General features: G+C 30.5%; 1 protein-coding gene across 3 annotated transcripts in view; it reads left to right on the plus strand.

Moving 5' to 3' along the window:
• The first annotated feature begins 206 nt into the window (after window positions 1–206).
• LOC130898264 (protein spinster) overlaps window positions 207–16,869 on the plus strand; it is a 170,540-nt gene continuing 153,877 nt past the window's right edge. For 2 of the 3 annotated variants that reach the window (XM_057807431.1, XM_057807432.1), the window contains exon 1: window positions 231–971. In XM_057807431.1, the coding sequence (XP_057663414.1) occupies window positions 770–971 (202 nt within the window). In that variant the 5' untranslated portion in view covers window positions 231–769. Of the gene's footprint in view, window positions 972–16,869 lie in introns of all 3 variants that reach the window. The other variant, XM_057807430.1, reaches the window with a different exon arrangement.

Genomic DNA, 16,869 nt, shown 5'->3' on the forward strand with positions numbered 1-16,869 from the left:
GACCCCCCATCGACGTCAATTTGGTTGCAACAAATAACATTATCATGATCCATCTCAATATAGGTAATCTATGCTTACCCTAGCTATTAATAATCTAACATCTGAAATATTTTTCATTTCTGAAAATTATAGATTTCTATAATATTTTCTATGACATATTCAATTTTGCGGATAGATGTCACTACCGATAGCTTGAGACAAAAATTAGAAGAGTGCAAGGACAACATTGTTAAGATTGTCTACAGATTTTAAGCATTAGTTTGTGATTGTGATATGTAATTTAACAAAGGAAATAATAAGTAATACAAGTGTCAGTCATCCGTTTGTATTAAAAAGTGTTGGGAGTACAACTAACTAATATTAAATTTTACGTATTTGCTAATATACCTACAAGAAAATAACGGAATTCCTAACCTATTTATCATGAAGTGCTCAGAACTGAGATTTGTGTAGTGATGTAAAATTCTACAGACATAGACATAGCATCAATACTTTAATAATAGCCATTACATTAAGAAACATGATTTTTTAATGGATTTTATGACTACTTACGATTCATTGCTTATATTTCCAGGTGCATATTTACAATCCCTTTTTAACATAGTACGAAACAGTGAACGAGAATTTCGGTAAACGCGTAATCATCAGGTGATTCTTAGCGCATGCTCATTCGAGATTTGAATAGAACCGCCAACATGGATAACCGGCTTGAATCTCATTTTATTTCAAACTGTCAAGAATTTAGGTTAGTTAGTGCTTACCGGTTATCATGCCGTCGGAAAAATTAGAGAAAGTTGTTATGAAACCTTTTAAAATGGATCCAGCTCAAAATAATTCTCAACAAGAACTAGTAAGGGAAAATCCAGAAAATGAAAGGAGAATGCGAGATGTTACTTTTCGCGAGTGGGTTGTTGTTGCAATATTGTGTTTTGTCAATTTAATAAACTATATGGATAGATTTACTATTGCAGGTAAGTCTTAGAATATTATATTATATCATTATTGCACCTTGTAATGTTCTGTCAACGTGAGTTCATAGAATTACATTTGTTCAAAAAAAATTGTTTTTGAACTTTACCTACCAGGAAAACTTTTCCAACCAGTTTTTTTATGGTCATTAGTGGAAAATTAAGTTTTATAATTAATGAGGAATATAATTGAATATATCAGTTACATATAAATTTTTAATAACTTTAAATTGATTGGAATCATTTATCACTCAGAAATATTACTAAAATACTTGGATGAAAAAGTCAGATATATGTCAAAAGTAAAAGTTTGGGACATAGTATTTACACATTAAAGTATCATTTGTCATTTATAATTCTTTTTTATAGTGTTAACAAAAAATTAGTATTAAGAATTAGAAAACATCCCATAACTATACAGGGTGCTCCAGAATACAAAAAATTCGGGAGTGAGTAGATGACGTGAAAATAATACTGCGACAAAAAAAAATTTTCTCATACCATCCCTCGTTTCTCAGTTATAGTCCTTTTAAGTTGTGAAATCAGAAAAAGTATATATAATTATTCGTTCGAATATTATGAATTTTTTATGGATGATTACGTATGTTCAACTTTAACAGGTACGATCTAAAGATAGCGAACATGTATTTTCCAATCGATTTTTTAACAAAAAGGTACTGGATGAAATTTATGGTTTAGAAGATATTTATTATAGCTTTTTTTGTTTTTATACTGTTGTAGGCCAACCAATCAAATTTTTCCACATTTCAATTTTTTCATTGTGTAAGTAACACGATTTTCGACAGTATGGCGTTCAGTTCGAAATGTTTTATTGTGTTTTATTACCTCCTGTAAATATTTTTAATAATTAATTACACTTTATGATAATTTTCTACAGAATGTCTTTTAATGGCGAACAGTTTCCTTTTTATAGAGTTGAACAAAGAGTACCTTCTTGTTAAAAAATTGATTGAAAAATTCATTTTTGCTATTATTATATAACAGTTTGTCCCTGTAAAAGTTATGGATTGTTAATCATTGAGCATGAGCTGTCTCTGGTTTTCAGATAGTGTAGAATTATTTATTCCGTCATAATGTTCAAATGTATAATTTAGGAAATATTCTTAAATATAAGTTCTGATTTCGCAACTTTAAACGCTTATAACTCAGAAACGAGGGGTCGTATGGGAAATGTTTTTCAAGTCACACCATTATTTTCACATCATTTATCCACTGCCGAATTTTTTGCATAAAGTCCCGGAACACCCAGTATAGGTAGGCTAAATATTTAGGCAATTATTGTTCTTACTTAAAATTAAGGACTATATTTTGAAGCTCCTTAATGTTACATTGTTTAATTAAAAAAAAACTTGGTTATAAAATGGTAAATATTTTTTTTATTTATTTTTGAAAGCAATGACTTCTTTGCTACGAAATAGCTAAAGGTTGAGTATGTATTTATTTTTTTTTAAATTATATTTATTTTTATCATTCTATGAAATTAAGAGATCTACATGACCTTAGACCTTTGAGAGTAGATAGTTGTGAGAGATATTCAAGTAGTAATTTCATTTACCTATGCTAACACTATATTAACTTATAACCTGCAAGTATTTGCGCAATATATTAAATATTAACAGGATGCTAATAATTATCAATGAGAGAAGCAAATTGAAAGAAACAAATGACACACAAAAAAGATCCAGTACACATAAAGCAAATAAATTTATTACACAAAAATCTGTCACTCTGATGTTATTTTTGATGTGGCACCCATTTTTGACTTATTCATCACAGTTGTATTTACTTCTGGCTGTCGTGGAAAGACTTCAAATGCAAAAACAAAAGAAAGAGTGAAGAAATGTCAAAAATGTTTCCACCTTGTTGGAGTCTTAGTCACATTTGCATTGTATGATGAGCTAATGTAGTAACTAGTACTAAATAGCTTATCATTATTTTTTCTTATATCTGACAGATTTGTCAATAAATTCTAGTTGCCTTAACGTTTTTTTTTCCTTTATTTCATCGAATTTCATACATGGCAGTATTTTAATCAACTCAGTCATTTCAAGTAATTCTATGATGTGAATTCAACCAACAGAATATTCAAACTGGAATCATGTTATTGTGCTTTATACTATCGTGAAGAATAATGGAAATGGAATTTACTTTATAAATATTCCATGTACATAGATTCTGTTCCTAGCAATATTATTTTCACTATGTCTAAGAAAAATACTCTTATAAGCTTAAAATGATAATTTCTGATTTTAAGAAATAATATACTTCTTTATTATTGAAAGTTCTCCTTTCCAAATGGTTTTTGAAGAGGCAAAATATGTCAGGGTTTTTGGATGGCTCTTGAAAAGGACAGGTGTGATGATTTTCGAGCAGAATTCCTTTTAGATTGAGATTATTTTCAATTGAAGTAATCTTAGAATGTCCAAAACAAAGCATGTTTTCTACATTGCCCTCTTCTACTTTGAAGGCTTTGTACCACTCAGATTTCAGACGATGATGATGATGATGATGATAAGAAATCAATTGAAAAAACAAAATTTTATGGAAAATATAGGTTCCATACTTTTTGCCATTATGAACAACACACTGTACACTTTGTGTAGTCAATTTAAATCGGGAATTCCATTACTTTTTGTCCCAAGATCAATAGACCACTGCACTCTAACGAAATCTAATAACATTTTTAAACATATAGAGACGTTATTAATGTTCACCTGTTTATTCCTGTTATAACAACTGTAACAATTATTATTACAATTTGAAGTATGAGAATTCTTTAGTTGAACAATAAAAAAATGATTAACTTTCTTCATAAATAGCAATTATTATATTTCCTTAAAATCAAGTTTAGACAATCTGTCTCTCTGAATTAAGACACTTGCATTTGAATGGTAAATATATAATTTACAATACCAATTAATAGTAGTCAAGTGGCTTGAACAGTGGAGGGGCGAATGAGAAGTTTTCACCATTTTAATAAGGTTGTTGTCACTTCAAAATCTTGTATTTTTTCAATCAATTAATTTTATTTAAATTACTTTACTCCACAAAACAGTTAGCTTACAAGGTACTACGAATAAATTCCAATTTATCTCTAGAAATAGACCAAGGGCGGCTTTGTTTTATTACAATATTGATAGTTGGCAGGATGATAGTAAAATATAAAACTTCTTTTAAATATTTTCGAATATAGCATTATTTTTTTTTTGATAACATATATTTACTTTCAATTACATCTATATTTTTTATATTATGTATTGTGCTTTTTTTTCAATTTGAATGGTGTGCTTTACTTATTTAGTTCTTATTCTGTCTATAAAATTGTAAAATTTATAGTCAAGAATTCTTGTTAACAATATCATGAAAATATCCATTCTTGAAAAACTAAAATTCTATCTGCCTGGACTGCTACAACAAGGATACGTCTGTGTGGCAGATTTCATCTATATCAAAAATAAAATTGTGTGAAATATAATGTCTCAGATTTGATCGAAAACCTTATGATGTAAATAATTTTTATCAGTTATGTATTTAAGTTTTGTTTCAAAAAGTTCGAACTTATCTTCATATATTCGCATTGGTATTACTCTTTATTATCCGGTGAGTGATATCCTTTAAAGTAGTCCCCATTTGATTCACGTTCCCATTGGCCTTCTTCTGAAGCCGTCCCGGAAGTAAGTTATCGGAATTGCCTTAAAAACATTCTTCGCATTAATTTCAAAAGAAGATAGATAATAATTACTTTGAAGCTTGAAAATATTGCAAAAAAGTTCAATCATCACGCCTATTTGTGACAAATGATTCTGTTACCCTTAAAAATTTTATGTGTAACATAGTCTTGACGCTTGAGGCTAAATATAATTAATTTTTAAGAGATAATACAAAATGTCGTGTATTACGTGTATACTGAAATGTTTTTCAAAATGAAGTAAGCATCAATCAGACGACATCGACAGCTGTTGAATAATACGTCACAAATAATCATAAAATGTCTGGTCTAGAAAGAGTAACGTACTCAAACATATATATATACACAAACCCTACGACATAAATCTAATCAGGAAGAGACTGTGTGTGTCTAGGAATAATCTCTGCTTATTATTAGGACACCCCGCAGTCTTCAAAATGAATATAACAACCAACTTCGGCGTAGATGAAACTCTGTCGTGTTGGTGCGGCACATAGATCATGTCTTTCAGGCGGGTAATAGGATTTCAAAAATTTCTATTGTTTGAAGCGATCTTAATAAGTCAGTTTAGGTTTTGTTTGGTAAACTACATTCAACATTTGTTCCCTGCAAGGTGATATTAATAGACCTTCTATAAGTGGATGAACTTGGGAAAATTTATGGAATTTCTAGTCAAGAATATTTGGTTATTTGCAAAGTTAAGATATCAACCTAAGTGGTTTACAAAGAAGTACAATATTAAATGTCAGAAGGATATAAATCAAGAAATGAATAATTTATTGGGGAAGAAAAAATAAACATATAACAATAAAAAAATAATATGACCGGGTCGTTACTCGGAACTGAATACATATAGTGAGTATGCTCCTATTCAAAAGACAGACTATTCGGAATGGCCGTAGGCTAGACTTGCTTTTGAAAATGCAAAAAAAATCACCATATTTAGATTCCAATTCGCACTAATGTCCCAGTGATGTTTTTCAAATCTGATTGTTACAAATTTTTTCTCATTTCTTTCTCTATTTTAAAAACCAAATGTGAAAAATTGAAATATGAAAAATGGTACGAAAAAAAACTAAAAAGAAAAAAATTGTTGCAATACAGTAAATCCTGCATGTGCTTCCTTCCTAAAAAGCGGGTATGTATTATTATCAGCCACCAAATAAAAAAAAACTAATGTTTTTTATTAAATCGCTAACTATAGTCATATACATGTTAATTTTTTGAACATACTATGTAATTCACAAGTGATTTCTTAATTCCATCTATCGCTGGATCTGGGTGCGAGTTAGGAGGTGAAGGAACCACGAATCAATCGCAGCGCGAGCCTTGGCCAAACAAAGAACTTTCGGCAGACCAACTGTGACTATAAGTGAAATTTATGTATCCATGCATTATTAAGTAAAAGTAAATATGCGCCACGAAACCTTCTGTGATATAGAATTCCCACAAATGAGAAACTTTTTTTGATGAAATTGAAAAAGAAATATGTATTATTATGCCACCTTTTCTAATGAATGATATGGAATTTTCAAGAGACGGGACAGACTTACAGTATTGCTCGGCTCAGCATTCATGTCAACAGACTAATGAAAACACTCAAATATTGAATAAAATTCCTTAAAACTTGTTTGCAGTCCTCAATATTTTCTAATTAATAAAACAAACCAGTTTGTTTCTTTAGTATTTTTTTCTACATTTTCATAATTCCAATAGTAGAATTTAAATAAAAAAATCCAATACGCAATTTACTTCTATTTAAGAACACACCAATAACATAAATAGTATATAAAGTGGTTTATTTCTAATTATGTGTACAATTAACATGACTCTTATTAATTATGTGCAACAAAAACTAATAAATTAGGAATGGTTAGCAATATTAATTATCTAAGTTAATATTTTTTCATAGATTCTCATAGATAACATCTGCCACTCTGACTGTACACAAAATCACATTTTACACTCATAACATAACGAATAGAACCAATGTGTGAAAAGTAAATTATTTCTTTACATTCTATCACGTGATTGCATTGAATCGAATGATGATAGTATGTATGTACTACGTCCTTCCTTTATTGTTTGTGGTGTGTAATTTCTCGGAACCCAGTTTTTATAATTAATTTAGCAATGTTTAACTGAAAATACATAAAAAAGTATTCATTATTAATGACACTATGCGTTATTCTATTTAATTTGTTTATTTCTTTACTTCTCGTGAAGATAGAAATTCCGTGGTTTAAACTGGGGAAAAAAAAGGTCGCCGATATTATCGACACTAGATTTAAATGATCTAATAGACTATATGTAAATTACGATATTTCATTTAAATTATGTGCTTCCTCATGCTCATAGCCAAATAACTTATGGTCATCGCTCAGGTTTCTGGGATAGGAATGCTCTAGTTATACAAACCAAAATGATGTTTACTGGACATAATTGGAATCAAATGTTGCCCACAATCCACATTTAACAAATAATCAACTAATTTATAGAAAAAATTATTTGCAGTGTTCATTAAAGATATTTTTTTGCTCCTCATGTTAATTCTTAAGTGTGTTTTTGAGATGGTTTGCATTATCATTGTCAAACGTCCGGATAAAGCCGGAAATGGTAGGCTTTTTGTTTGCGTGTCCAGCCAAAATAAACGGTTTCCGGCTTGTCCGGTGTTTATTAGGCTTTTTACATTTCGCAAATGAGCGTGGCAGACCACAGGCGACGAGAGTCGACTATCAGTCACTTACGCAGGCCGCAGTCATTTTGCTACATTTACCGTAAATACAGAAGAACTCGAAAGTATTAGCTCAGAATTAGACATTTATTTTAAACAAATACTTTATCATTCAAAAACGCCACGGTTGAGCCTTTTTCCAGCGATAAAAAGCATTTTACAAATGTTGAACCTCTTAAGTTGTATTTCCTAAAAAAGGAAAAGAATAATACATATATGAGGTTTGACTTATAAATACATTTAATTTATTATTTATTGAAAATAACGCTCCAATTTTATTTTTGTCCAGAAATTCAAAATTGAAAAACAAAGGATTGTGCCCTTGAAGATAATAGGTGACAGTAAATATGTAGATGAATTTACAAATTCACATTAGATTAGGTTGTAGGTAGTCATTTCAGTTAAAATACTCGAAATTTATAAAATTTGTTTAAATTAATAATTTATTATATGATATGTAATTATGGTTGTTATATTTTTGGTAGGATTTGATCGTTCACTAAAAATTGAAATGAAATGCGACAGCCTTGTCGCATATGTCGTTTGCATTGGTTATTTATGTATCTGTTTGAAAATCATTTATATCGTTTAATATTATACAGAGTGGAATATTCAATACAAATTAAAATTTATGGTCAATTTCACAAATCAACCTGTAAATAAAGAAGAGGAGTTGATGATTTTTGGCACGTTTTTATCAAAAAAATCTTTTTTACAGCCAATAGAAGTTCTGTATTTGTCTGAAAATAAATAAGTTTGCATTAGAAATCAATTTCAATTTTAATTATTTACATGTAAAACTTGTTTTCCCGGGAATATAAGGAAAAGAAAGTTTGTAATAAAGGAAAATCGATTTATGCTTTTTTTTAAAAAACATCATGACCCTTTAGCGGTGTAGAAGACATAGATTTTGAATGTATTCGTTATCATGGTAAAATTGGGTAATGGAAAATAACTTATTGAGTTCAACTGATTTATATGTATAGATGTAATAATAATAACTTTATTATTAATCGTGAATAATAAAATTCTATTTATCAAAGTGATAACCCAAAACAAAGTATTACATTTGGCACGAGGTTCAAAAATGTGAAGGTTAAGGCCGAGACAGGTCATGGAATAACTTGAGTGTTCTGAAGTTACAACACGGTAGAGTGATACTGTAGAGAAAGTTTATCAAATTTATTTATTGAAATTGCTTGAGAAATTAACTGTCTTAATTTGTTTTATTATGTATTCGACTAAATTGAAATTAATATTGGCATTCCGCATTAAATTCAATATTTCACATCTCAGGTTATTTTCACACAGAGTGCTCTCGAACTTGATGCAAAAATTTGGGAGTGAATAGATAACGTGAAAATGGTGCAGTGACATAAAAAATTCTCGTTTCTGAGTTATAAGTTGAAAATCAGAACTATTTTCTAAATTATACATTCGAACATTATGAATTTATAATGGATGATATGTCCGTGAAGAGTGTTTGGCGGTATAAATAATTCTACACTACTATGTGAAGGCCAGGGGCGGCTCATGCCCAATGATTGACAATCCAAAACTTTTACAATCTGTTCAATCTAAAGATAAAAAAAGGGATTTTTCAATGGATTTTTTAACAAAAAGGTACCCTTCGTTTAATTCTATGAAATTGATGGTTTAGGAGATTTTTAGATGGTTGTATATGTCAAAGAAAACGTTCGCCATAGACCTTCTAAAGAAAATGATCATAAATTGTAATTATTTATTGGAAATACTTACAGGTGGTATAAAAACACAATCAAACATTTCTAATTGAACATTATACTGTCGAACACCGTGTTACTTACATAAGGAAAACATTGAAATGTCACAGCATTATTTTCACATCATTAATTCACTCCCGAATTTTGTCGCATCAAGTCCCGGAAATCCCATCTTTCGTGTTAACTTTGATTGTAGGTCACTTTTCAAATCAAATCGGCTTAAAATAACAGGTAAAATTTTTACATTTCGACTTAAAACCGTGTTTTAATGGATTGGTTATTGCAATTGATTTGTATGAGATATCGTAGAAACTTTCCTTTTATTACTTTCAAGATCATGACTGTAGTTTATGTTCTATATAGACACGAATAAAAGTCCTATAAATTGATATTGCTTTCAAAGTAATGTAATATTTTGGGTTAATTTTTTGTACTCTGCAATTTATTTTCACATTTAGAGTACGGGTTTTGTTGGTTATTGCGTGTCTTATTATTATTATCACTTTCAATATAATAATATGCCCATGATCTATCCAAACATTGCTCCATGTGAATCTTTCATTGTTCAAAACAGTACAGGAAATATTTTTCTATCAGTTCTATCTTGTTCAAATGTTCAAATTCAGCAATCGCACGAATACTCAACTGACGGTTAGATCGAACAAGATTAATGACTTTTTCGATATTTACATCCGTTTTTGACGTGGACGGGTGACCCGAATGTGAATCATCTTCAAAATCATCTCGGCCTTCTTGAAAACGCAAAAACCACTCCCAAACACGTGGAAGCGGCAAATATTCATTGTCATACATTTGTTTTAATAAATTCTAAGTTTCAGCTGCATATTTTCTAAGTTTCAAGTGAAATTTCATAACAATCACGTTTGCCACACCTTGTACATATAAAGTAACATTGGCAGTTCCTGCTTCACTTTGAACATTGAAGTTTCAAATAATTATCCTTCCTCATCTTACAATAGCGCACTACTATTTTCAAAAACAAATTCTACTTTAGTTAGAAAAAATATACTTATTTTTATAATGTATTTATTGATATGAATTAAAAGATAAGAAACAAATTCTTACTTTTTGAACTCGACATTGTTTAAATGGTGGCCATTACGTTGATGACACTCCTCAAACCGTTTGCCTACATTTTGGAAAACTTTTTGAGGAAGTGTTCGAGGAATACTCCTGATCTTTTCTTTACTATTGTTTCATAAATCTGTCAAATCAAGTCAGGGCTCCGAGGTGGCCATTAAATACCTTTTCGTGTAATAATCTTTTCTGGGAACAACTGGTAAAATGCAACTAAAGAGTTGTTACTGGTGTGCAATGTGGCCCCATAATGCGGTTCGCGACATAGCGACCCACACGGTCGCTATGTCTTCTGGACTATAAAACGGTCCTTTATGTAAGGTCTGTGGATTCTTTTCTCCTCAAAAACCATAATTTTGTCGATTTACGTATCCATCGCTGAAGAACATATTGAAATTTTAAATCTCTCTAACATTGCTTATAACGTAATCATTTTCATGTAGAGCTTGCACAATCTGAATTTTATGTGCCTTTAGGTGTGAATCAGATCGCATTATGCGATGAATATGCCAGTTAAGACTCACGCTTTCTGACGCGGAGTCGAGGCTGTCTGCTATTGAATAAATGTTTCCAGGCGTTCTTGCTGTCATTGGACGGCCATGATGAAGTTTCCAGTAGCATTGAATGTCTGGATCCAAGCTGAAATTGTTGCCTATGCTTGGAGCTTCTGCAATGTTGAGCAGTCGATAATGTAACCGTTACTCTCCCGTGTACGGCATGATGGCATTTAAAATTTAAAGAACGCGCTAGTAAAGGATCCCCGCGCTGACCCTTTCCGCGCCTTGTTTGCTTCTCACTCGCTTTTGAAATAGTTGAATCGTTTTGAGACATCCTGTATAATGAGGTAGAAAAGTTAAAAGTTGATGATGGTGGTTGAACTTTTATATTATTGTATTTCATCTTCAGTTGGAATTCGTCTATTGAATGGGAAATTATTCATCTTGTATTCATAATAATGCAAAAAAATTGCGGTTATATAACTTTATCTCACTTCCTGAGGGATTATTATTATCCATTTTGATAATTGGTCAAATCGTATCTATTTCCAATTTGTCATTGAAAAAACGTACTTTCGACTAACACAATTAAGTTTTCAACTCTTCGTCTTTTCCCTTTCATTTTTTCCCATAGACTGGTCAGTAATGTCGAATAGTAATCTCCAGTTATTGTTCTACCCTCACTCAAAAAATCAATCATGATTACTCCATAGCAATCCCAAAAAACTTAAGCAAGAACTTTTCTAGTAGATTTTTGGATGCGAAACTTCTTAGGTCTTGAAGAACCAGAGTGTCGCTATTCCATCGATTGTTGCTTTGTTTCTGGATCGTAGAAATGTATCCAAGTCTCATCCATAGTAACAATTCGGTTTAAGAAGTCACAGCACAACACAGTTCGAACTAAGAACTAAAAGATGGAATCATAACCAAGGTACAGAATATAACGCCTGAATGGTTCAAAATTCCCTAAAGTCATTAACAGATTAGTATACTGTTAGGCAGCCGAAGGTTTTCATATTGAACAACTATTGTAAATAAATGTTGAATTTTCAATTATTGTTAATCATGTAGATGAGTATTTCACCTTACCTATGAATTTGATGTTACCAAATCGTAATCCGTAAATCATCGAGTCTGGTATCAGTAAATTCAGCAATATCATACCTACTCAATAAAATTGAAAATACAGGGTGATGCATTAAAAATATCACTCGATGACGTCATTTCTCAAAAATTTCACATGAATACACATGTGATGATATACAGAAGTTTTTATTTGAGGCAATTTTTCATAAAAACATAATTAAGCCACAAATTCGATATTAAGTACTCCGCCCATTTTGTCCGACCCTGTATACATATAAATGTATGTGATATGAGAAAATATTTTTCTGGGAGTGTGAGCAATATATGGTTTTGAAATATGAACAATACTCTACTTCTCATAAGTTATAGAAAAAACTTATCCAATTAAAATAATTTTCTTTCTTAATTGTATGATTCAATATGTAATACAGGGTGAGTCATTTTTTCACTTTTGTAACCGATCTAGCAAAAGAACCGCGCGGAGAGATGGGTCTGGGCCGCTCTCGCGCCGTTCCTCGTTTCTTGGAAATTTTCACAAGAATCGTTTTACGGGAGAACAACGCAAGTTCTGTTTAAAAATCAATCATTCATACGTCAATACTCGCCGTCTATTTCGATAGTGTTATTAATTACACAATATTGATCGGTACCCAAGTGTCAATTTAGTCATTGGTGAATGACGTATTAATAAAAAACAAACCGGTGGGAAACCGAGAAGTGAAGGAAATGTGGCGCAAGTTGTATATGTTGCATCGTCAAGAAATGGGTAACAGGGTCAGGCTTCAGAAATACCAACAGTGATTTGGACGATACTATTTCAAAATGGAATTTTCCAATGTATGTTTTTCAATTGTAATAAATATTTGATTGAATACAATCTGTTTTTTATGGTTATTTAAATTTGGTAAACCAAATATAAAAATATAAAAAAATATATTTTAGTTTGCCTGCTTGCAACTGTTCGACTATTTATGTTTTGTTAATAAAGGCTATTGAAATACTAAACCGACCCAACGTGCAGACACTGGCCTAAAAGTGAATTCAAATGAAGTAGTCGTCTAATTTCTTTGTACTAGCGGACCATCGCATTGCATGAATATATTATAAAAATCATGAAACAGGATGTGAACTGTATTGATATTAAAATGAAAGCTCTTGTTCTGTAACCAATTATAATTTTAATATTTGGCGAGGCAATTAATATAATTCTTATAGTCATTCAAAGAGAAATTTTAATAAAACATTCTCAAAAAACGTTACCGTTTAAAAAAGTGGATTATGAATGGAACTATAAAATCATTTGTTAATATAGTCTACCGTTTCTATATATTATTAACAATTCCATGTATATATTGGGTTCATTTTAAAGAGGTCAATTTTCATGCATGAATTGATAAAATTATTTATCTGCTCCTTTAATCCCCTAATGGCAATGTAATCCTCTATAAAATATTGAATACTAAATAGTAAAGTTGATGCCGCGTTTTTAATTTTTTATTCAGCAATACTTTTTGATTTTTGGACGTTGGTTGAATAATTTCTCACCTTATACGATGTTCTAAAGCATTAATAGTTTGTTTACTCTTGTAGATTTTTTATTTAGATTAGCATCACAAAAAAATAATCGGTAGAGCCAGATCGAAAGAACGGGCACCATTCAATTTCGCCTTGTCTTACGACCTATCGACACGGTTAAAAATCAATTAAGATAAATTGGGATTGCTTCTGCAAAATGGTATGTGGGTCTATATTGTTGAAACCATATCTATTTATTCAAAATAGATTCACTTCATCCAAGAATATGAGATCATTCCTGTATATTAAAACAACTGTTAAGCAAAACTATTACAATAATCGCATCTCGAAAGCTAAAAATACCTCGAATAAAAAAACTTGGTCTGTTATCAATGATTCGAGAAATTTGGTTTCCTACCTAATAAATACACTAATGACGCCATGTTTTCCGTTCTTAATGAAATATATACATACCTTAGTTAACACTAAATTTTATACGGATTCAGTTTTTTGTGATTTCGCTAAGGCATTGTGGCATATTATGTATGTATCTTACCTTGAACAATTGGTAAGAGCTAATGGAAAATTTCAAGTAGATTGCCAGCTAGAAGTGGTGCAATTCAGGCTTCAGTTGTGGGTCCAGTTATTTTTGTGTTATTCGTTAATGATGTCACATACTTAAGAATTAATGGTAAATTTACTTTATTCGGAGATGACACCTAACCTAACCTGGAGTGGTCCAGATATACAAGCTTTACATTCTACCATTGACAAAGATCTCAGTGCCCTCAATGGTCTGTACATGTAGAAAACTTTACATAAAAAATTCGTCTGCTTGTTTTGCCAATAAATCTGTGTCTCAACAGCTCGATTCTCGTACTGCTTTAATAACTTACTATTCGTTGTTCGAATCGCATCTTCGGTATGTTTTGTCTTTCTGGGGGTCTTGTATTTTACACCCCTTCGGATCTATCTTCAAAATACAAAAAGAGCTATTCGTTATATTTATTGTTTGAATAGTAGAACGCATTGCGAATTCTATTTTAAAAAACCACAAAACTCTCCCCGCTCTTTTTATTTTAGAATCTGTTTGTTTGGTTCGAAACCACTTACACAACTCAACTGTGAGACCCATTCATATATACCCTACTACTTTGTACTTTATATATTCACTTAACTAAACCCACTTCTGATCTGGTAAAACATTCCAGCATCTTCAGTCCCAAAAAATCATTTAGTCAGCTTCCTTCAGAATTAAAAATGGCAAAAACATTAGTTTCCAATATGTTAAAGGAAGTTCTGCTTGAAAGGCTTTATTATTCTGTGGCAGAATTCTACAATTTACCATAGACTCATTAGAATGGCATAATTCAATTGATGTAAGATATTATATATATTATAATTACTGCTTCTAAATGTTTTTTTTTCAAAATAAGGACTGAAAAGAGACCTAACATCAAGAACATTTAGAAGCATTAATATAGCAAAAGTTCTAAGAAATTGAAGAAATTTATTATAATTACTATTGTCTAATAAAAAATGTGTTGCTTTGTCGATAAAATTGTTAAGATTTCTAATGACAATGAAGCTTATCTCTCACTTTTCTCCTCTTTACTCTGTCGGCTGATGAAATTACATCTTGTTAAATATTTCTATTAAGCGTTTGTCTACTTTGCTTCGGTGCATCCCTAACGTGTTCTACTTTTCCGTATTCACTTTCTCTTCCCTTTACCACTAACCAGTAAATAAATTAGATTCAAAATACGAATTTGTAGTTGGATAATTACGACAGTTTTACCCCTCAAACACTAATGACAGTGAACAGCACTTTAACTAGACTTTATTTTATTTTGTTGATTTCCTTGATTACCATGGAAACCATCAATATCGTTCATTAACTGAAAATCTTGTAGTAATAAATGTATTCTTTTGAGTGATTTTGAGAAAGTTAATCACGGATGTAAATTCACGGTCGACGCAAAAATATATAAATATACTTTTATGATTTGGTAGTTTTCTGTATTAATTTATGTTACTATAATAAATAATATTAATATTCTGATAAGGTTGCGAACAGCGTATTTGTCCCAATAAAGGAAAAACTTTAGATTAAGATTCAAATTAAGGCTCGCTTTATTCTACTTTTCACTACCCTAATTTTGCAAAAACTAACTTTTCTCTAATAATTATCGGAAAATATTAACTTTGAAAATATTTCATATTTGCCCTTTGCTGAGATATCATCGGTAGCGTATACCTTAATAAATCATATTGTAGGTAAGTTGAATTCCGTTAGGATGTCACGAAAACATGGCTACGCATATAAAACATTGGTAAATCGTATGATTAATTGCTCACCAACATACCCACTGCACAAATACTATATATAACTAAGATAATATTATGCAGGCAGATAACATTTAATTCAATATACTTCGGAAAACAATGGCTATTAAAAAAATAATTTATTGCGTATATCGTCATAACAGATCTCATGCACTTGATTTCTATATTACAATTATTAACACTTATATTTATAAACATTTCCAACAAAGTGATAAAAAGGATATTGGTCAATGACATTAAAGAGCAAGAGCTTTTTATTTATAGATCTAGCATATGGGTATAATATACTACGATGTGGTATAACTGCAGGTAAATTGTAAGCAGTGCCAAATAAAAAACGAAAAAAACCGATTAGTACGTTACATAATAGTATAACCTATTAAATTTGAATAGAAATTATTAATATATAATATAAATATGTGTTCAATACAAATTAGAAATTGAATACATACTTGTACATTATTGTAGTAAGTTTAACTAGGATGTATTAAGTAATATATTATTTGTTGTATGAGTAATTATACCATTGGTTGACAAGGACGAATTTTCAATATAATTGTTGTCAGTTGTAGGTATCATTATTTTCAGTAAAATAATGGATATCCCCAACATAAAAGCAAGTATTTGTTGTACCCAAAATGATCCTTTTTGTCGAATTTTTCCACTTGTTAAAATTTTTTTTTCAAACTTTATGAACAAATAAAGAGACCACTTCTTGTCATTTTATTTAATTAGTGCTATACTTTTCTTGAAAACAAAATGAATTAATAGGAAGTCAATGAAGAATAATTTATCATTGGGAAAGGTAGGTTTTTTCAGATCGGTAAAACGAGCTTTAGTGAATCTATATCCTGCCTATGACAAGAAAGCCTTTCAGCCTCGATTCAACCTAAAACAAATCTGAATGAGATTAACAACTCCTTTGCTCACAATGCCAATGTTAAACAACTTTTTGTTTATTAAAGCAATCGATTAATAAGAATTGCTGGTATACTTCTACCAGATATTTGAAAAGATTGTATCGATTATAAATCTAATAACTATATTGGGAATTTTATTTTTATTTATCTTGATCGTCTTGAATAAAAATCTGCTGACATTTTATACGGAAAACTTTTATTTTCTGATTTGTTAACTTATCCTACATGCTGAGATTAAGAAGAATTAGTACAGA

Source organism: Diorhabda carinulata, chromosome 9, assembly GCF_026250575.1.
Source record: "Diorhabda carinulata isolate Delta chromosome 9, icDioCari1.1, whole genome shotgun sequence".
In the NCBI taxonomy this organism is placed as follows: Eukaryota; Metazoa; Arthropoda; class Insecta; order Coleoptera; family Chrysomelidae; genus Diorhabda; species Diorhabda carinulata.